This window comes from Ictalurus furcatus, chromosome 8 (assembly GCF_023375685.1).
Source record: "Ictalurus furcatus strain D&B chromosome 8, Billie_1.0, whole genome shotgun sequence".
In the NCBI taxonomy this organism is placed as follows: Eukaryota; Metazoa; Chordata; class Actinopteri; order Siluriformes; family Ictaluridae; genus Ictalurus; species Ictalurus furcatus.
In genome coordinates this window covers 26156722-26180342 of record NC_071262.1, presented here as the reverse complement: position 1 = coordinate 26180342, position 23621 = coordinate 26156722, and the positions used below count along the sequence as shown (strand labels likewise).

General features: G+C 38.4%; 1 protein-coding gene across 1 annotated transcript in view; it reads left to right on the top strand.

Annotated features, from left to right (window-relative positions):
* fstl5 (follistatin-like 5) overlaps window positions 1–22669 on the top strand; it is a 145408-nt gene extending 122739 nt beyond the window's left edge. The window contains exons 11-15 of the mRNA XM_053631786.1: window positions 312–430; window positions 5005–5154; window positions 11728–11835; window positions 12288–12412; window positions 21474–22669. Of these exons, the coding sequence (XP_053487761.1) occupies window positions 312–430; window positions 5005–5154; window positions 11728–11835; window positions 12288–12412; window positions 21474–22176 (1205 nt within the window). The 3' untranslated portion in view covers window positions 22177–22669. The remainder of the gene's footprint in view (window positions 1–311; window positions 431–5004; window positions 5155–11727; window positions 11836–12287; window positions 12413–21473) is intronic.
* Window positions 22670–23621: the final 952 nt, after the last annotated feature.

The window sequence follows — 23621 nt, the reverse complement described above, 5'->3', positions numbered from 1 at the left end:
ATAGTTAGCTAGTTAGCTAGTTAGCTTGAATAATGTCATTCAGTGGAAATCTTAATACTGGTTATCATAACGGCAATATTATTATTATTATTATTATTATTATTATTATTATTATTATTATTATTATTAAGTCTGTTATTCTTCTACAGTTTTACAAGCAAGATCATTCTCAATGAGACCACATCCCATCACAAATCCCTCTTAAATCAACTCCTTTGATTAGCTAATAAACAGGAAACTCGGTGTATTTTCTAGTTTTTAAATAAACCCTGCTGTTGTTTGCTAACCGGAGCATATCTCTCCTGCTCAAGGTCTGGGGATTGGGAACATGTTTTATGTTTTTTATGAGGACGGCATCAAAGTGATCCAGCCAGTGGCCTGTGAGATCCAGAGACACATCAAACCCAGCGAGAAGCTCCTCAGCCTGCAGGTGAGTGCTCTCATTAAAGAGGACACGTTAGTTCAATCACCTCTATGCACTAAAGAAGCTATGGGTTTCACTTCCTGGTGGGATTCTCTCTGAATAAATCAGCTACATTCCCGAGAGTTTTTCAGCAGGATACTTCAACGTACAGCATACGAGCCACTTTAACATCCATAATATTGTTATTATTAATAATAATAATAATAATAAACATGGAAATATATTTAATTACAAAACATATTTCCATAATCACATTATCAGCCTTTTTATTGCTGTGATATAGCCATAATGAAATGCCCATCAACAGTATCGTAAAATATATAGATATGATAAAATAAATGTGCATGGGTAGAAAATAAACTATTTTTCTCATGCTAATAGTGGAGCCTGGAGAAGATGTATCTTCATCACAGACAATATTTCTGTCAAGGACAGATTTTTTTTTTATGGCATGTTGATTCTTAAAAAAAAAAAATAAAAAGAAAAAATTGTTACAACCTTACCGACGTATCCGTGTAAATTAAGCTGACCAAATATGCTTAGTTTATTGGAGCAAAAACAGTAGATGCTGGATCAAGTGCTATTTTTGCCACTATTTTGTTTAAACCTATATTGTTTAACTAAAACAAAGTCCTAGTCCTGATAACTTATTCCGTTAGGGCTATTCTTGATAAGCAACCACAATATATTCGCAATGTATTAGCTAATGTTTGAAGTTGATTTTATTAGTCAGATTTGTAAAAAATGTGTTGTTGTTTTTTGTTTTGTTTTGTTTTTGTTCCTAGTCTTTATGTTAGATGTCATTGCAATTTACAGCAAAAAAAAAAAAAAAAAGAACGAACACATGAAATACGCTATCATTTTCTGTGCGTCTGATGAAGACATTAAAAAATGTGACTCGGTGGTTGGATTTCTGTCGACAGCCACCCAGAAATTCAGCTTAAGCACCTGAATACTGAAAACTTTCCCTACATTAATATTAACGTAACTTTTGAACTTTCTGATTTAAGTCACAGACTTTGAATACAATATGCCATCTATCTGCACATCTATCTTTTCAGAATACTATGAAGACCTACTGAAATCAGTGGTTTATCTATATTATTCTATATCTATCTATCTATCTATCTATCTATCTATCTATCTATCTATCTATCTATCTATATCTATATCTATATATATATATATATATATATATATATATATATATATATATACATACATATGTAGTGTTGAGGAGAGTTACTTGTATTTAGAATCAGGTAAAAAAAAAAAAAAACTTTCAGTGGACTTTAAAATGACAATGCTATTTATTTATTAATAGTGCCATATTTATGTATTTAATTTTGAACTCAAATATCATAATTTTTGCGTATGTTCAAAGCGCAAATCCTATCCTGTTCAGCACAACATCAAACTATCGGACAGCGGCGCTGGACTTAATACTGCTCCTCTTGAGCTGATATCAAGCGAGAAAAATGGGCTTGAATCCAAGGTCTGAATTATAACCCCAATTCCAAAAAAGTTGGAATGCATGGAAAATGCAAAAAAAAAAAAACACAAACAAAAAAAGTCATTTGAAAATTCAGTTCACTCTGTACGATATTGAAAACACATTATTTGATGTTTTACTTTGTGAATTTAATTTATTTTTGAAAATATACACTCATTTCAAATCTGATGACTGCGACACACTCCAAAAAAGTGGGGCCAGTCGACTGTTTACCGCTCTGTAACAACAGCTTTTCTTTTAATAACACTTATTAAGCGTTTGAGCACTGAGTGGAGACACCAGTTGGTTTAGTTTAGCAAGCAGAATTTTCTCCCATTCATCCATTATGCATCTCTTCAGATGCGCAACTGTACGGGGCCTTCATTGCTTTATTTTGTGCTTCATAATGCGCCACACATTCTCTATGGGAGACGGGTCAGGACCGCAGCAGGCCATGCTCGCACCCGCACTCTCTGCTTACGTAACCGCACGCTTGTAATCCTGGCAGAATGTGGTTTGGCGTTGTCCTGCTCTGGATGGAAGCATATGTTGCTCCAGAATGTGTACATAACTTTCCACATTAATGGTGCGCTCACAGATGTGCAAGTTACCCATACCATGTGCACTGAAACACCCTCATACCATGACAGACGCTGGCTTTTGGACCTGACGCTGGTAACAGCTTGGATGGTCCTTTTCCTCTTTGTTCCGGAGAACGCGACGGCTGTTTTGTCCACAAACTATTTGAAATGTCGACTCGTCGGACCATAAAACAGGATTCCACTGTGCTACTGTCCATCTCAGATGAGACCAAGCCCAGAGAAGTGGGCGGAGCTTCTGGACAGTGTTGATGTATGACTTCTTCTGCGCAGAGTAAAGCCTTAACTTGCATCTGTGGATGGTGGATGGTGTGGATGGTCCTGACTGACAAAATATTCCTGAACCCATGTCAGGATCTCCATTACAGACTCATGACGGTTTTTAAGACAGTGACGTCTGATGGATCGGAGATCACGCGCATTCAGAATTGGTTTTCACCGGATTCCTTTAATCTTTTAATGATATTGTGCGCTGTAGAAGGTGAAATGTCCAAAATCCTACCGATTTATCTTTGGGGAATGTCGTTCTCAAAGTGTCGGATTATTTGCTGACTCATTTGTTGGCAGATTGCTGATCCTCGACCCGTCATCGCTCTTGAAGGTCTAGGTCTTTTTTGGAGGCTCCTTATATACTATGATTAGACGATTACCTCACCTGTTTCACATCACCTTCTTATTTCAACTCGTCACATCACTATTAGTCCTAAATCGCCCCTGTCCCAACTTTTTTGGAACGTGTTGCATGCATCAATTTCAAAATAAACGTTTAACTTCAAAAAACTATGCAGTCGATTAGGTAACACATCAAATACCTCATCTTTATACGTTTTTTGTTTAAATACAAGTCAAAGTACATTTACAAATCACTCCTCTTTGTTTTTATTGGCATTTTCAATACTGTCCCAACTTTTTCGGAATTGGGGTTGTACATGGAACTGAGACACACCTCTGCACACATCTCTCACACAGTTGTCTGAGCTTAAGTCTTCTGATAACTCATGTGTGCAATTTCATTATTAACTCCTCACTTAACTCTGAGTATGACCCATAGCTCAAAATTCACAAATTTACTGGACTTTGTCTTACGATAGAATTTGTTAGGATTGCTTCTAACCAACTCCTTCGAAAAGCTGTGAAGCATTAAGGTTAGCCTCAGGGGTGAGATCAGTAACTGGGCATTTTCTTTACCCATACTGTATGAAATCCACCTAAATCTCTCTCGCTCAATATACTGTAATTCCTATGAATTTTGCATGAGATCCAGTTGCGCTCATGGAGAAGTTCTCAGAACTGAAATCATTTATCATTTCTTTCTCATTTCATCCAGTTAAAATATGAATCATTCATCACCAGCTGCTGGATCTCGGCTTAGGAATTTTGAAACCCTGAAAGCGTGAGTTCAAGGTTAAGACTGAGGACAGAAGACACGATGAGAGTTTCCAGTTATGCGACCTGAAAGATATTCAACGATGGCAGCCAGCCTTCTGAAATTCTAGGTTCATGTAGAGGGACTTCCCACAACTTTACTCGACATAAAAACGCCGTGGACTTCCCTTATTGTCATGGACAATATTTCAACTCAAACTCTTTAGCTCAGGGCTCACTCTGAACTGTCACGCTACATCCTTGGTTCTAATAAAAAAGGATGTGTTTTCTTTCTGTCTGTAACATTTTGCTGCGGTTGATAGACGACGGCGAGATTTACGCAAGTTCCTAAAGGAACGTTTTTGCTCCTTCGTTGATCAGAGCTCAGGCAAGGTGATGAGGCAGCAGTGTTAGCGTGGAACTCATCTGTGCACTGAATCCCACAGCGTCGAGCCTTTATTGCGACATCACTCACACGTCAGGCGGAGCTTAACACAAATGCTGTCTGTAGGGGAATGTTGGAGAATTATCCAAATGTCGTATTTGAACTTTTTTATTATTATTATTATTATTATTATTATTATTATGCAAATATGTTCAAAAACGTACTAAGCACTAATAACAGTTTCTCAGTCTGCACTTGTTCATGAACACAGTATTGAGTTCTGTTACTGCATACAAAAAATGCATATAAAATTTCATTATTTTCTTCACTTCCAGTCAGAAAAGGTCCAGTGTTATGTTTGGTGGAAATGTACCCTTGGTAATCATATTAAGAAGGATCTCCAAGCTACCAGCTGCAAATCACAATCTTAAGAAGCATCTATAAAAAGCTTCATTTGCTGATAGTGATAACCTTCATGCAATTTCAGCTCAGTTAAATATACGAAATGTGCGCATACAGCCTCTTCTGAGCTTCTGAGTGAAGCACTAATCTTATCACCCACTTCAGTTAAACCCACAGGAGTCATGAAGAACTAGAAATATACCACACCATATGCTTTTTCATGCTACGTATTCTTTACAGCAGAGCTCATTAAATTCCTGTGGAATTTAATAAAGCCCAAGATTTATTATATCATGTACATTTTGCTGATGTGGGTCTATTCGTGTTCTTTCTGAAGGAGGAAGTTTGCCCGAAAATAGAAGGAGAAGAGAAGCAGGAGTGTGTTTGGGCTTCAGCCGTGAACGTGAAGGATAAGTTTATATACGTCAGCCAGCCGATGCTGAACAGAGTGCTCATCGTAGATATCCAAACCCAGAAGGCTGTTCAGGTAAGCTAGCGATACAACGATCATGTCTACAACTGTATTCTCAGAGCATGCTTCTCGGCTGTATTTAATGATTATGGGGAGAAACCCGCTGAGACGTCCTTGCATTGCGAGTGTATAGTCGTTGCTCGGTATCGTTTTCTACAGCTCTCTCAGACATGTTGTAATGTCTGATGAGCTCCATTGAAGCTATAACACCATTCCTCACGCTACAAGTAGAAAAGCTGAGCTTTTAGTTGATTCTTGCAAGTACGAGCTCTTCATTTTCATAGCGATCGTGTCGTATCCTGCTTTCAACGATAATGGAAAGTGAAGAAGAAAAAAAAAAAAAAAAACGATCTCTCAGCCAGACTGAGAGGCTTGTTTGCATAAAGTGAAAAGCAATACACATTCCAAATCGTTTTATTTTATTTATTATTTCCTCATACTTTGCTTTATTTCTTTGGGGGAACGCGTTGTATGACAAAATGTCTGTGAGAAACCTTTTAAAGAGTCTTGCATGTGGGAAGCTAAGAACACTTGACCATCCAAATAGCCCTTCAGAAACCCTTTCTCAGCTTTTGCTCAGAGCTATCAAATTTTACAGTTCAATGCTAAGAGCACAATACACGTATCTATATATCTATATCCAGGGATGTGCAGAGGGTTCCTCAGAGTCACGGGCTCAAATGTCAAAAAGGGCTATCTCACTAAAGAGCGAATATGGCTACTTTAAGTACTTTACTAAGTTTAATTTAACTACATATTCTTATCACCCTGGTAGACAGTGTAAACAGACGGTGCGTGGTCACAATAATGAATAGGAGAATGACACTACTAATATAACCTAATGGTATTTTATTTTTTACATTCACAGAAATAATTAGAACAAAACAGCAACTTTTAGTGGAGAGATGAATCCAAAGAATCTTTAAAAGAAAAATTTGAACATTATGGATTTTTTTTTTTTTTTTTTTAAACTACAGTATTACCATCCACAAATGTTGTGTCAAACCCACTGTATGTCACTTACTGTAAAGTCAGTAAAACTAGTAATTTCACAATTAAATATACATTTGACAGTAGCACTGCTTACTGAACTGGCTTTTTAGTCTCAAAGCTTGTCATTTTTGCCTTCTAAATTTCATTTTAATGATGTATATAACAACTTTTTTCACTTATCACTTAGGTTACAGCAGTGGTTCTTAAACAGGGGGGCACGGAGAGATCGGAAAGGGAGCGCAAATTGTTTTCAAGGGAAAAAAAAACAGACAAGGCATCATTTGGGTTCTCGGTGTATTTTATTGCTTTTCAATAGAGCGTGCGTGAATGAAAAACCCCGCATTCCCTCTCCTTCTGTATTTTCTTTTTGCTGGGGAGAGGCGGAGCTTAGCCTGCCTTTTATCTAGCTGTCAGTGCAGGCTAGTGTTCCCAACGTAGCGACTTTTCAGACCCCTTTAGTGACGTTTTTTCAAAAAAAAAAAAAAGCGCCTAACAACAAATCTAGCGACTTTTTGGACAAACCTTAGCAACTTTCCAAATTTTCCTGCACGCGTGAGGTCTTGATTTCCCGCTACACTCTCACCTCTCTCTGCGTCTGCCGTGTTCAGTGAGGGGCCGAGAGCCGGAGATTTAACACCGTCACGGATAACGAGACGCGCCCTTCCTCCCGATTTACATCATTCATATGCGAGTGTTTTTAGAACGCAAGACGAATGGGATGCAACATGTTTTACATGTAAAATAGTCCACGTTATTACAACCTGGTTCTCTGTTCAAAGTAGTTCTAGTGTTCAGAAACATTTTATATCATTCCTCTTCCATACCTGTCCGTTATATAGTTTTATTGAAGTCATAAAAGTTATTTTAAAACATCACAAAAGTTATTTTAAAAAAGGTAATAAAAAAGTACAAAAACAGAAAAGCAATAAAAATCTATCTACTATCTATCTATCTATGAAAACAGATTATATATATATATATATATGAAGTATTGAATAGCGTGTTTTTTTCTTCTATAATTCACTGTTTGTGTAATTGAAATAAATCATTTAAACTTGATCAGCACAATGAAATCTGTATATAAAATTTAACAAATTTGAAGCTGATCAAATTCAAAGTATTTTATTTGACATTTGGGGCACATGGTGGCTCAGTGGTTAGTACGTTTGCCTCGCACGTCCAGGGTCCGGGGTTCAAGTCCAGTCCAGTCCAAAGACATGCATGGTAGGCTGATTGGCGTGTCTAAAGTGTCCGTAGTGTATGAATGGGTGTGTGAGTGTGATTGTGCCCTGTGATGGACTGGCACCCTGTCCAGAGTGTACCCCGCCAGAGCTTTCAATAAAAGCATATGAATCGGTCCATACGATTTTCGATGCTCCTCTGAATTCTTTCTTTTCGCCATCTCCACAATATAGCTAGGTAGCTACTTGAATCTCATGAAGCATGAGAGGTTACTATGGAAACGTAAGTGGTTTGCCGTCGATTGGTCTCGTTACACGTGCGCACAGCACTGCATACATGCAGGGGCTGGAACAACTCGAGATCTATCACTGTAAACTGACTTTTCATTAACATCACTAGGCTGTACAACAAAGGAATTGCAATTGACTTTGAATTTTTTGTCCGCAGGAAACTGACCTCTAGTGATGTGTCTAAGTTTTTAACAACGATATGTTGGTGAAGGGTGAGACACCTGGCGAGCCACGCGATTTCATAGGTTCCCGTAGCCATAGGTTCCCGACCACTGGTCTGATGGCTTGGGAAAATAACTGTTTTTTGAGTTTGTTTGTGCACCACTGGATGCTCTGGTAGCTCCTGCCGGATGGTTGCAGCTCAAAGAGCAAGTGTCCTCACTTGATCCATCAAGTTTCACATGAATAAATCTCCTCATAATAAATTTGCAGTCATCCACCACATACTGGATCTTATGTAAATGCTCCTGCAAACAATTTGAGAATAAATTTGTTTGTATCCAGTTTGATAAATGAGGCCAGTTGTGTGTGAAACATCCTAATAACATTGCCAAGCAAACCATTATTGCAGAAGGAACATTATTTTCAGAATGTTGCAGCCCAGCTATCTTGTTAAATGCTTACTAAAAGTTCTAGTAGCTGGGAAGAAACTTTATTTTCTGTCCTTCTTGCGTTTCTCTTTGCATCCATACCCATTATTACCTATTGGGTGGAGTACAGTGGATGGTTTATATATTATATAAATAGTAAAACCATGTCCACATGGTTTCATCTGGGTTCTCTGGTTTTCTCCCACATCCCAAAAACATGACAGTAAGTGGATTAGTGATTCTATATTGCCTCTAGATGCAAATGAGTGTTTGTATGGTGCACTCCAATGGACTGGGACTCCAGATCCATCCACCTTGACCCTGATCAGGGTAAAACGGTTACTAAAAAGATAAATTAATGAATCCTTGTACTAATGGATTTTTTCTTATGTTTGAACATAGGATCATTTCTTAGATTTTGATCCCATGGGCTCTAACGATTGCTTAGTCATATTCTTTAAATTCATTTATGGAGTTTAAATGCCCAAGTAAATCTTGATATAAGGCCAGGTGGAAGCCCTAATTACCTGAAAATTATACTTACTGGTTTCAACAGCATTGGGTCAGTGATCGAATGACAATCAAGGCTGAAGATTCTGAGATTCATTGGCGTCAGGGTCTCGTCCGTGTGTTTCTCAAAGTCCTGCTTGGCAGGAAGCTGGAAAGAAGCTAGCGGGTGTGTCAAATGGATGAATCTTCCTTTCTGTCTTTGCTAATGCCCCGATTGGTGCCAGCAGGAGTCTCTTTCCCTGCCACGCCTCCCCTGGAGACTTCAGGAAGCCTCTTGTTATGGTCACATGCTTGTTATTTGGTCACCTGGAGATTTGGCTTCATTATCTCAGATTAGCAAGTGCTAATTAGCCACCTGAGCCAACAGAGACTGTGAGGCTGTTCAAAACAACAGCAGAATGAAGTTATACTTTTGACATCTGAATATATCAGGAATTTTCCATTTAAAAAAAAAGAAAGAAAGAAAGAAAGAAAATATATTTCCAAACAGCAATTTCACCTGGCCGGAGTTTAGAATCAGCGTGCCAGTCTAATCCTCTGAAGATAAGAGACAGGAACTGAAACACAGCATGCACATCTGCTCTCCCTGATGACGGCATGCACAGGGACTCGAGTCTGTGTCAACAAAGCCTTATGCTCCTTCAGCCTACATAAGACATCCACACTTCCTCCGGTCTCCTATCCGACCTGTAATCTTGTTGTCAAATTACCTTGCGTCAAATACCTTTAATATTTCACCCATCTGAAATTTGATCATTTCACATTCATTCACATCAAGTGTGTAGTGTGTGAAATTGGCACAAAAACCATTACCCAGCGAGGACACTTATATATCACTGGGTGACCAGAAAAAGGGTACAGTGAGCAGTCACTTTCAGGGCACTATTCTAAAATGTGTGATTGTATTGAGAAAAAAGCTTCCATATATATATATATATATCCTTTTGGAAATGAACTGCTCTGTAGCTGTAAAGGCTTAGTTACTTGTTAGTGCATTTCCACTAGTGAAAGTGTGAAGTGTTTTCAATCCTGGTCCTGGAATAGCCTCGTACAGTAAATTTTGCTGTCCCATCCCCCTTTTTTTTTGACACAGGTGTATCAATGAGCCCTTTTCACACAAAAAAAATCCAGAAATTCGTAATACTTGCGGAGTAACAGATTTTCCGCTGAGCCTCGAGGCTGATTTTTATTCAAGTATTTAAGAGTAAAAGTTAATATTGTAACTGATTAAAATTTAAGATCATATCTGTTTGTTTGTTTGTTTAATATTCTGCTCGGACACGCTTAGAATTTGGTTTGCTTGTTAGCTATGTTTGATATGTTTAATAAACCTGTTGGAATGAGTGCTAAAGGTGGAGTTAGCAACAAAGCGAAATTAGCAAATTTACCAAGCTAATTGTGAATTTCATTGGATGTCTTAAAGAAGGAAATACATTTTTAGAAAGCAGAAACACAGAAAAATAGAAGAAAAAAACTCCTATCAATCATCCGTTTTGAATTAAAACAACAACAACAACAACAACAACAACAAAAAATTAAAAACAACTTGTTTTCTGAATGTAGCCAATTATTGCCTAATGCATTATCCTATAATAATAATAATAATAATAATAATAATAATAATAATAATAATAATAATAATAATGTTATTTGATTGATTGATTGATTGATTGATAAAAAAAACACTTTTTCCTATTTTAGCAGGATAATTTTGGCAGTTTGCCTGTTTGACCCAGATGAAAGGACAAATGAATGACAACTTGCTAGAATTGGCAATGGCCAGGTCATTAAACAAGTATATACGATATTGTGAGCTCAACAGATTTACCTTATTTATTGACCTGGCCATTGCTATTTCTAGCAGGATATCACCTACATTTTTCCTTTCCTTCACAAATTGTGGACGCTCATGGCCGAGCATTCCTCTACACTGATTTGAGATAGATTACCAGACATGTTGGTGTATATCATTCCATCAGCAGCTATGGCATCCATATACAGCTCTGCTGATTCCATCTTTCTGACGTCTTTTTAACTACTTTCTCAGTTCATACGGTATGCTCATATCTTCCCTTGCTGGTGACCTTGAAATTAGTTTTTGTAGAGTTTTTCATTTTTCATATTTCCCATTGTACTGTTAAGAATTGAAAAATAGGGAATGGAAAGTGTTGGGTGCACGGTGGCTTAGTGGTTAGCACGTTCGCCTTACACCTCCAGGGTGTTCAGGGGGTTCGATTCCCACCGTGGCCCTGTGTGTGCGGAGTTTGCATGTTCTCCCCGTGCAGCGGGGGTTTCCTCCCCCAGTCCAAAGACATGCATGGTAGGCTGATTGGCGTGTCTAAAGTGTCCGTAGTGTATGAATGGGTGTGTGAGTGTGTATGTGATTGTGCCCTGCGATGGATTGGCACCCTGTCCAGGGTGTACCCCGCCTTGTGCCCGATGCTCCCTGGGATAGGCTCCAGGTTTCCCATGACCCTGAAAAGGATAAAGCGGTATAGAAGATGGATGGATGGATGAAAAGTGTTGGTTTGCGAGAAAAAAATGGAAAAACTAATAAACATTTGTGTGTGTGTGTGGGGGGGGTTCAGTTTTGTTTTTCCCATTTGAAAACGGATATGAATTGAAGATATGAGCACACAGATTCTCGTGGCATGAGATATTTTGAGTACTTTAAAAATTAAAACAAAAGTGTAAGTATATAAGTGTTTTGTTTTTTGTTGGTTTTTTTTTTTCAAATAAATTTACTTGAGTACAAATATGTGATTTAATCATTTGATATTGTACTTTATTACATTTCCTCAAATATTTTCCACCCATGGTTCTGAGGATATTTATAATGGAGTGAAATTGGAAAATGAATCATATTCAGATACAGATTCATTCCACTTAATTCCATTATGTCAGACTTTATTGTGAAGCTTGTTAGCAAAGCATGTTAAAAAAGTAAAAGAATGAAAGAAAAATTAACTCACAAAAACAGTTCATTTGTGCTCATGGATTTGATTTCGTTTTCTTGTTTGCAGACTGTGAGCACAGACCGAGTCCCAGTGAAGCTTCATTATGATAAATCACATGACCAAGTGTGGGTTCTAAGCTGGGGGGATCTCGAGAAGAACTTCCCGACACTACAGGTAAAAAAACAACAAAATCTTTTAAATGACTCTGCTCTCACTATTAAAGGTACGAATCAAATTTACGAGTCTGCTAATTCCAAGATCTTCTGGCGCCGCTGCCTATATCTGTCACTCAGCCCCTCTTAAGTGAATATCATGCCTCTCAAACTAGAGTGGAGGAACATTCTCACACACAGCTCCCAACCTCCTCCCCTAGTCCCTGAACGATTTCTGCTGACATTTTCAGGCCATCCACAAACGATGTAACATGATTGAATCAGTATACAAGGAAACCCCTGTGGAGATACATTTCAAATTACAGTTCCAAATAAAGCTGTAAGCGATGCACTTCCTGGTGCAGAAAGATCTGTGTGTGTGTGCGATATTAGATGATATCTTAAAGTTGCTGTGCCAGTGAGAATTACCAGTTCAGTACAAACATGTCACATGGTTTTCTCTTTCTGTGATAGGTGATCAAGCAGGCTAGTGGTGATATGTCCCACCACACCATCCACACCCCACCCGTCGGACACCGCTTTGACCGTGTGGACGACTTCTTTATTCCTCCGTCAAGCCTAATCATTAACCATATCAGGTATGGCAAAAAGATGGACTGTCAGATGGGTCACATGTATCCTTATACAATCTTATCTTTGCTTCAATGGGTATTCTCACCTTGACACTGTAGATTTGTACCTAAGAACTGCTGCTGAAATCATAAACACTTGTGCTTATCCCAGGACTCAACCCAGGCTTCTTCCCAGGGGCACAGTGGCTTAGTAGTTAGCACGTTTGCCTTGCACCTCCGGGGTTGGGAGTTCAAATCTTGCCTCCACCCCCCCTGTGTGTGGGGAGCCTTGCATATTCTCCCTCCAGGTACTCCAGTTCCTCTGGTCGAAGACATGCCCTGTAGGCTGATTGGCAGTTCCAGATTGTCCATAGTGTGTGAATGTGTGTGTGATTGTGCCCTGCAATGGGCTGGCACCCCATCCAGGGTGCCCCCTGCCTTGTGCTCCTTTTGACCCTGCATCACAGATGGATGGATGGATTTATAATCCTAGTATCCAGTGTCACTCAGAAATGAAACTCAACTCAAGGAATAACATTTAAGATATACTAGATGGCATAACTATGTAAAGATGCCGATTAAAAAAAATTAGGGGTGTAACGATTGGACGACTTGGAATGATGTAACAATTTGAAAGCTAATGATTAAAATGAATCTATTGAATAATCATAAATCAATTATTATTGATTCTAACTGATTAAACTTGCGTGTAAAACATCATTCATATTCTTAAACTGTTGTGGTAATAGGCTAGCAAGCTGATTTGCCCATAACTTATGTGGTATTATTAAATATTGAATCATTGCCTCATGAAGCAAAACTGTACCTTAGCAGATCCAGTGGTTTTGTCAAATGTAGACTCATGGCCTTATGTATCAAAATTGTATTGTAACAGATTCAGTGCTATCATCAAATACTGAACTGTTTCCTTAAGAATCAAAATCATACCATGGACATGCATGTCCATGCCATGTATGTCTTTGGACTCGGGGAGGAAACCGGAGTACCCGGAGGAAACCCCTACAGCACAGGGAGAACATGCAAACTCCACACACACAGGGCCACAATGGGAATCAAACCCCGAACCCTGGAGGTGTGAGGCGAACGTGCTAACCACTAAGTATCAAAGGAGATTCAGTAGTACCGTCAAATATGGAATCGTTGCCTTATGAATCAAAATCGGATCGGATCATATCATAGCAGATTGAGTGATACCACCAAATAAAAAATCGCTGCTTTAATCGAAATTATATCACGTGGCAGCTTGACGTTTACACCCCTAGTAAAAACTGCTGAATAACCAAATATCAATACAGTATTTGGAATGAACAGATAATGTTTTCTAAACATATAGAAATGCAGATACAAATAGTATACAAATGTCTTTCTTTTAAGTTAGCTTGAGGTTTTTACCGCATGAGGTTTTTACTTTCATGCAGGCGAGCGGTTAGAAACAAATTTCTTCACAGGAGACATTCACTAATATGAACGTGAACAATGCATTTACAGCATTCATTTGTTAATCCTTACTAACTTCCTGGCCACAGTGGTTTAAACAAAGCAAAAATCTTGCTTTAGAACCGAATAGATTTGTTATAAAATGTCACAAACAAAATTAGTAACTGCAGACAACAAGGGGAAAAAAAACCTTCTGGTTTAGGCCACACCCACTTTAGGTTTACATTTGAAAATAGATGTAGATACGAATATATTTGGAGCATTAAACAGATAAAGATACATATAGTGGTATTGTAGTAGACTCTTAATATAAAGCGTAGAACAGTTGAACAATCCAGAGTAATAAATCAGGACTGGCCATAGAGAGAAATATTCAGTTGTGCTAATTTACCACATCCAGACATGCTAGCTCACATTATGCTGGTGGATTGACATTCAGACCGTATTATCCAATATAATGCATTCATAGTCACTTGCATTTGGATAACGCTTAGGTAGTCAGAGATAAGAGTGCAGAGATTAAACCCTGAATAAACAGCGCCTGGGAAAGAAATATCTCCTTTTATTTGATTGAATCCAAAATGAAGATTACTGAGCATGTACCTCTGAGCCTCTTCTTCTGTTCAGCTTAAAGTTGGATGTTTGCCTGTGATCTGATGCTGTGCTAATGACAAATAATTATTCAATGGCAAACTGGTGAAGAAAAAAAAAATCAGAGGGATTTATTTTTTTATTTTTACCATGAATGCAATTGCTGTACAGATAAGTACAGTGCCCTCCATTAATATTGAGCAAAGAAGGCTGTGAAAAAATGTCTTTATTGTTTAACCTTTTGACATTTTGTTTTAAAATTTTTTTACAAAAATACTCTGCTCTCATGGATATCAAACAATTGCATAAACAACACAGGTTTATCAAAAAAAACATATCTTTGTTAAATATAGGTTTGCAACAATTATTAGCCCCCTATGAATGCATATAAAAACATATTTGAAGTATATTCCCATTGATATATATATATATATATATATATTTTTTTTTTTTTTTCATACACCTGGGTGACTAGGAACAGGAAATTGTTCAACCATGACTTTCTGTTTCACAGGGGTATAAATATGAGGTAACACATAGGCCAAATTCCCTTAGTCATTCATCACAGTGGGTAAGACTGAGGAATATAGCTGTGATGTGCGGAAAAAGGTTGTTGAGCTTCACAAATTGGGGCGTGGCTATAAGAAAATAGCACAAGCATTGAAAATGCCCATTTCCACCATCAGGGCAATAATTAAGAAGTTCCAGTCAACTTGTAATGTTATGAAACTACAATCCGAAGTCACCTACATCACCACAAGTTGTTTGGAAGGGTTTCAAGAAAAAAGCCTCTACTCTCATCCAAAAACAAACTCGAGCATCTTCAGTTTGCCAGACACTACTGGAACTTCAAATGGGATCGGGTTCTATGGTCAGATGAAACCAAAATAGAGCTTTTTGGTAATAAACACGAGTGGTGGTTTTGGTGCACACAGAGAGGTAGCCATATGGAAAAGTACCTCATGCCCACGGTTAAATATGGTGGTGGATCTTTAATGTTTCGGGGCTGTTTTTCTGCCAGAGGACCTGGACATTTTGTAGGCTACATGGCATCATGGACACAGACACGGACTGCCTCTGCCAGAAAGCTTCAAATGGGCCGTGCTTGGATCTTCCAGCAGGACAATGATCCAAAACATGCATCAAAATCAACACAAAAATGGTTTACTGACCACAAAACTCAAGGACCTGCCATGGCTATCCCAGTCCCCTGACTTGAACATCTTAGAAAACCTGTGGAATGAACTGAAGAGGAGAGTCCACCAGTGTGGACCTTGAAAATTAAAGGATCTGGAGAGATTCTGTATGGAGGAACGCTCTCAGATCCCTTGCCATGTATTCTCATCAGGCATTATAGGAGAAGACTCAGAGCTGTTATCTTGGGAAAGGGAGCTAGCACAAAGTATTGACTAAAAGGGTGCTAATAATTGTTCCACACCTATATTTAACAGATAAACCTTTTGGGTAAACCTGTGTTTTGTTTGCAATTGTTTGATATCCATAAGAACAGAGTATTTTTATGATTTTTTTTTTTTTTTTTTAAAGATCAAAACTTTAAACAATAAAGAAAAACTTTCTCATCCTTCTTTACTCATATTTACCAAGGGTGCCAATATTAGTGAAGGGCACTGTAAATTATCTATTAAATCTTCTCTAATTGGGTAAATAATTGCTTCAACCACTGTAATCTCATCAGTGTAAATCATGTGTTCAAAGATTTCCCTGAAAATTAAAGCATAACTAATTATACAAACTAATTATAATTAAAATGTCAACGCTACATACTGTATCTTTAGAGTGAAACAAATATGAGCTGGAGGCAGTACATGCTGTGTTTATTTAGGTTTTTTTAAGCACTAGCAAATCCATTACAACAGTCTAGGCAGGGTAAGATTAGAACTAGAAAATGCAATGAACTTGGGTAAGGAAAAGACAGTTAAGACTTTGAAAAAAGACAAGGACACACTACATTACACTGACTATAATAGAGACGATAATAAATGCTGCCTAAATCCAATAAGAGCTTGCGGAAATAGGACATCCATCTATAATTGTGTATTTATCCTCCATTGTCATACATTTTTGTTTCACATAATCCTATGCAACAGCTCTGATGTAGCAGCCACAACTTTCCCTATGGAGGTCATTTTCAGGAATGGGAAGGGCGTACATTAAGGACATCACATGGCAGTGATTGGTTAAGGCATGTTGCTCCAGGAACAAACAAACAAAAAAAATTAGATGTTGATTTAGAAGCATGTCCTAATTGAAAGGGTTACAAATTAATGGCTCTGTTATTTCCAATTGTTATTCATTCATCCTTATCTTGAATTCTGGAAACAATGGAGGTGTGAGGCAGCAATGCAACATAATAATAATAATAATAATAATAATAATAATAATAATAATAACAGGGGAGCATGGTGGCTAAGTGATTAGCCCATTTGCCTCGCACCTCCGAGGTTGAGGGTTAAAATGCCACCTACGCCCTGTGTCATGGAGTTTACATGTACTTCCTGTGCTTCGGGGTTTTCCTATGGATGCTCTAGTCTCCTCCCCCTGTCCAAAGACATGTATCGAGGGCTGATTGGCATTTCCAAATTGTCCGTAGTGTGTAAATGGTGTGCGATTGTGCCCTGTGATAGGTTGACACCCATGTCCAGGGTGCCACCCATCTTGTGCCCTGAGTTCCCTGGGATAGGCTTCAGGTTCCTCCATGACCCTGTGTAGAATAAGAGGTATGGAAAATAGATGGATGGAATAATAATAATAATAATAATAATAATAATAATAATAAACAGAGGTTTACCAGTCAAATAGGACTCCAGTTTAAACATTTTTGGAAGCTAAGAGTTTTTTTCTATACTCTTAGGGGGGAAAATGTATATATTTGAATTGTCTGTCTGAGAGAATTTTCAGAGGAGGTTCCAGCTGCTGCTTATCCAAAGAACCCGTAAGGAACCTTTGCTTTTCCTCTTGTTTCAAGTAATAATTCATATGTCACTATTTGTTCTCACAATAACTTCTGAGGACCACAAAATAGAGCTTTATATTCATCTGTAAGTGTGAGCAAGGACTTTCTGAGTGCTTGCACAGCTTTTATCACTCACAATGGTACAAAACACATAGTGCTATCAAGGCCTTAGTGCTATCAAGGCCTCTAATGAAGCCTCACATCCTTAGTGATATCAAGGCCTCTAATGAAGCCTCACATTCAGACGCACATTTTCATTCACATGGTCGTGTTCATGTTCCCGCACAGGAGCCTGGTGCACGGTCTTGTATTTCCAATGAAATAAAGTTACAGATGGTTAAGACCTTGACTGTTATAATTCCATGAATACTTTGTGGAACAGGTTGTCCTGATGAATATTCCAGAAAACGTTCCTTCTTTGAACTTGCTCTTAACCAGAACTGCAAACCCCAATCTCCAGCCAGCCTCTGGCTACTAGTCGGTCTACATCTGAGCTTTGCACCTTCAAAGTGCGATGACATTTAGCAGTGTTGTCCTCTTCCTGACTCTCCTTGCTTTATAATGTGTCTCAAAGCTTTAGGTTAGCAGCATGTTAAATGGGGACAGTGTACAGGAACGGAGGTTTCCTCCAGTGAGGTTCACCCAGTGACCTAGGCTGAATTAAATCCCACAGCATCACTCAGCGCTTGGAACTTTGAGAATGCATTTAAACTCTATTACATGGAGGTGATCAAAGTCAAACGAGAACGTATGAAAGAAAATAATTATCTGTGCCGTTTATGATTGTTTCAACGTATAGAAGATTGTCTAGTAGAAAATAGAAGGCAACTAATTGACCTAAATGCCTCCTCTGATTGATTCTGATGGTGTCCTGACCCCATCTCATGAATAATAATTAATAATATTGATAGACAATGACAATTTTGTAAGTTATTACTTTCCAGATGTATAGGTAATTCATGACCAAGTTTACATGTAGGTAAACAAAAGCCGGGATTCATAATATGCTCATGCTGAGCATCATGACGCTCATAAATTTCATATTTATCACTCAATCCATAATCTCTTTGCAAATAGAAAAGCACTGGTTCATGTTTTAATATTATGTTCTTATGCAGAAATATTCATCATAAGCAGGTTTGAATGATGCTAATGTTGGGCTTTGTTTAGTGTTGAGTTACGAATGCGTAGTCAGTGTACAGAAATTCTGCACACTGGTATTCAGAGTTTTTTTCCTGAAACATAGGCATGGCTCAGTTGCATGTCATTTTGACCTTGGACTTCAACCATTTCATTTTTCTTGTCAAATTAACTCTCAGTGCACAATAAAAATAATTAACTGCAAATTAATAGGTTGTGCTGGATCAAGTGCTATTTTATAAGCAGCCATGTAAGGAGAGTGGACGCCATGTATCCATGATGGCTGTTTCTTCATACTTTGTGACATTTCTAATTCACATTTTACCATGATGCAGTGCAAAAAGGGAACATTATCGGAGTTTGTTTAATTAAACTGTTACAACAAAAACGAATCATAAAAAATTACAGCAAAACATAAGGAATGTACAGTTGGAAAACGTCTCAGCGCACATGGATAGCTTAGTCAGACGACTCATACGAGTTCCTTATAAATTATGAAAGCCATGATGCAATTTCAAACAACTTAATAGAGTCTTTCAGTGGCTTCAGACCTTCTCAATATTTTTTTTTTTTTTAAAAAACAGCCTTCACTACTGTTATTCATTAAATCTACAGAGTTTCTCTCAGGCTTTTATGGATAATGTATCATTTTTTGTTCAGCAGTCAATTTTATTTCTTAATTGCTCGAAATAGACGTCTGGCAATAAAGGAATGCTCACTTATTAACTTTAGTTTATAAAGAATGCTCTGAGGAACCTGTTGTGAAAATCAGAGAGGAAGATTAATTTAAAAACCACTTCCATTAACTTATCTACTCTGGGGGTGAATAAGTGGTGGCGAGAAAAAAATATACATGTTCTAACAACATAATTGTTCATGTTGGGCTAGAAGCATAGCCAGGAAAGATTTATTATTATTATTATTATTATTATTATTATTATTATTATTATTATTATTATTATTATTATTATTGTTACAGTGATGGAAACCACAATCCACCATTATCAAAGTTGTTATATTTATTATTGATTACATATAGATATTAGTCTATTTTTATGGTCCCTTAATTTGAATAGGTTTAATACCAAACCTCAATCAATCAAAAACATGCTGCCTATAAATAACATCAACTTCAACCGTGTTTAGACCACTTGGTAGACCTGTTTCATGTGAGATCCAGCTATATTGGTGCAGGGATTCGTATTATTCTGTGGTTCCTATGCTGGAAAAATTCATTCTTGAGTAAAAAGTAATGAAAAAGGATGGACACATTCATGATGAGAGTCCAAGACTGCATAAATGGCTGTACTCTATGAGTGGGAGCAATGGCGTTACTCGGTCCGCTGTCAATCAGAGCGATAATAGACAATAGTGGATGTCTGTGAGCTCATGTACTGTATGTGGAAGAGGGTTGACAGCGGTTTCCTTCGATCTAGTGACTTGAGGCATGAGCAGCACTTCCAAAAGATGTGGTGTTCTTGTGCTGTTGTCATAGCGGAGAGCTAGCTGGTGAGTGGGAATTGGCAAATGACAAATTTGTGGTGAATGGGCAGCAGAGTAAAACTTTCACTGTGAAACTATGGAAGAACTTCATAGAACATCTATGAAGAACCGACACAGTTTGCGGTTGGATGAAGAATTAAAATCTTTTCATTTGCAATTTATCACTGGATGCTCCAGGTGTTTAAGCCTGTCTAAACTACAAACCTAAAAGATTTAATTTATTTATTTTAAATAAATAAAAAAATGCTCCCATTACGGTGTATGCTTTTATAGCAGGTAGTAAACCCCCGTAAGCATGGAGTCAGTAAGTAGAATTCTAGCATGCAGGTTTAATGGCTTAAGCCGCTAATAGACAGACTGCGTCAGGCAATCGATGGAGCAGATTCTCCATGTCAGTCTGATCAATTCCGCAGGCACATTTTAAAGAACAGCACATCAGATGGATGAGAGCAGGTCTGAAGGGTTTGGCAGGATCGAGCTGAGGTCATTCACATTTAATTGAGTCTTATCATCTACTAACATACTGCCAACTTTTTTCTTTCTTTCTTTCTTTTTTTTTTTATATTTGCCTGATACGGTAAGTAGTTTTTAAGTAGCCTTGTTGGATTTTTGAAAAATGTACCAAGCCCAGATACTAGCAAGAAAAAAAAAAAACTTGAAGATATGGCAGTAAAACTAATTGGTGAGTTCCTCTTTCCCCCCTAAAGGTTTAGACTCTGCTTATTAGACTTGGTATGTCTCAGTTCATGATCTGATTAGTGCGACTCACTCTGGCACTGGCCACAGTTATTGGAAAGCACACTGCAGTCTGCTAAGCCTGAGGGTAGATCTATGCCTCTGCAGGTGTCTTCCACAGAGCTTTATCCACTTTGGACACTTGCTAAAACTTATTCTCCATAAAATATAGCTGAGTTGATGCTTAAAAAAAAAAAAAGTGAAGCAAGGTGTTCCATTCGATTCGGTTTTATTTGAATAGCACTAGATATGATCACAAAGCGTCTTTACAGAAATGTTGATCCCTAATGAGCAACCCAGAGGGAACAGTGGAAATTGGTTAAGATGATATAAGGAAGGAATCTGGAGATGAACCAGGCTCAAAAGGGAACCCATCCTCTACCAGGTGATGCTTTTCCGGGTGTCTTCTATACTATAAAGTCAAACAGTAGAAAGTGTGCTGAAAGGATGTCCAGTATGAGTATAAGCACAGGACAGGCTTTATAAAGAGTAAAGCAGCAGTTCTTATGTACAGATCTACAGTATCGAGGTGAGATTATCCACCGAATCAAGGTGGGTATAAACTGTATTTTGGGGAAGTGTATATTTTTAAGGTGCTCATGTGGGACCATCGACTCCAGCTCAAGGTGAGTCACAATTTCATATAGCACCAAGAGAGTCATCTAAGGAATGTCTCCTTTGTTGTAGGTTTGGAATGGTCCTCCATAAGAAGGAAGCAGCACTGCATAAGATAGACCTGGAGACCACCTCTTATGTGAAGAACATCAGCTTGCAGGAGTATGACTGCATTCCACAGTCCCTGGCCTACACCCACTTGGGGGGTTACTACTTTATCAACTGCCATCCCGATTCAACCGGTGCCGTGCGTCCTCAGCTTATCGTTGATAGTGTAACAGACAATGTCATTGGGCCTAATGGTGATGTTAGCGGTACTCCTTACGTCTCACCTGATGGCCACTACTTAGTGAGCGTAGACGACCAGAACGGCATCATGCGCCTGCAGTCCATTTCAGTGCGCGGTGAAATCGGACAACCCTTCGACATCCACACCAACCTGCACCTCTCAGACCTGGCCTTTATGCCCTCGTTCACTGAGATCCACCAGTACAATGTGTTCGGCAGCTCGGGCCAACAGACAGATGCCCTGTATGTAGAGCTCAGCACTGGCAATGTCAAAATGATCAAGAGCCTGAAGCTGCCCACACCATGGAGTCAGTGGCGCTGGAACCGCAAGAATCGCGTTATGACCTCGAGCGGCCTTTTCGGACAGTACCTCATGACCCCTTCCCAGAGTTCGCTGTTCATTCTGGACGGATGGCTGGACAAGCTCAACTGCGAAATCACTGATGTGCCCAAGGGAAACACTGTGGTGTGGGTGGGGGAGGCCTAGGCCATCATTTGTTGTCAAAACAAATACAATTGCACTGAATTTGGTCTGTGTTTAATTTATTGAGAGAGAATCTCAAGTAATATGAAAAAATACCAAATTGACTGTTCTAAAACACTGTATCGGATAAGGGAACTTTATTCAAAAGTAGAGTGGCATATGCTAGTTTTTGTACGCACTGGGTATGTGAAATAGCTCACTACTAGTTACTCCTTAATTAGATCAAATTAGCCCTAGCATCTAAAGGAATTTATTACAAGAGCATTTCATTTTCAGGCACAAGGATATCTATGAATATATTCACCAAATCGATTTGAATTATAGCAAAATCATTATATTTCTTGGAAAAAAAATTTACATCGAGGCAAATAACTGTTTATTCTAACCACTTTAATACTATTTTCTCTTCCTACCCCACCCTCTAGTCCTGTCCTTAAAACACAATCACATGCATGTTTGGGCCCACAATATTTCCTGTGCCTTGTATTCATGCAAATAGAAAAAAAAGAGAAAAAAAAACTGAAAATAACTGCTCCCTTTCAGACAGTGGATAACAGCCTCCGTGAATTTCCTGCATAGAGAGATAAAGGCCAATAACACTTAAGTTCCATTTCAAACCTTTAAACCCCTCAGCTTTTTTACCTAATTAAAATGGCCACTCGCTGCGAGACGTCAAATCCGAGACGTCCGTTATAAAATCAGCACGACAGATTTAAATGTTTAAACGAAGATTTTTGGACATCATAGGGACTCTGTGAAGAATGTACAACTTCAGGTTTTAAGCTACATCACGGCCCATTTTGGATTTAAAGAGGCGCAAGGAAATCCCTTAATGCTAGTTAGGCTGGTGGATCGTTTATTTATATTACTGGCAGATAGATGATTATTTCTTGAAGAATGTATTTGCTGAGTTTAAAGGGGACAGGCAAAGAAAATAACAGCTGTTTTGCAAACCGGGGCTTTGGAGTCAATTCTACAGTGTGTAATTTGGTGTAGTGTGTTTGGTTAGACGGGTGCATATAAATGTAGATTTGACAGATTTAACAGTTCCTCGGGATGAGCAGATAAACCTCCTTAGTGTAGTGAACAGGAAGGAAGCACAAAGACGTGTGCACATGATGTTGAATTTTCTCCTCGACGGCCAGAGTCTATGCATTTTCACTGACACTCAAACCAGGAGGTTGTGCTTGGCTTGAGCTTTCGTCACTTTGTTGCGTTTATTCTACATGTGCTTGAGTAATTGGACTTTTTTTCCCCTGTGAATTTAAGCTTGAATGTTTTTTTTTTTTTTTTGGTTTAAGTGCGTTTTCACACTTGGGCTGAATGGATTTCGCAGTTCCATCCATCACTTTTGTGCGCGCAGATTTGCAAAATGGTAGGCACTACAGTAGGTTCATCTGGTTGCTGTTTTGTTTTTAGTATTTTTCCTTTGGTATCTACAGTTAAGC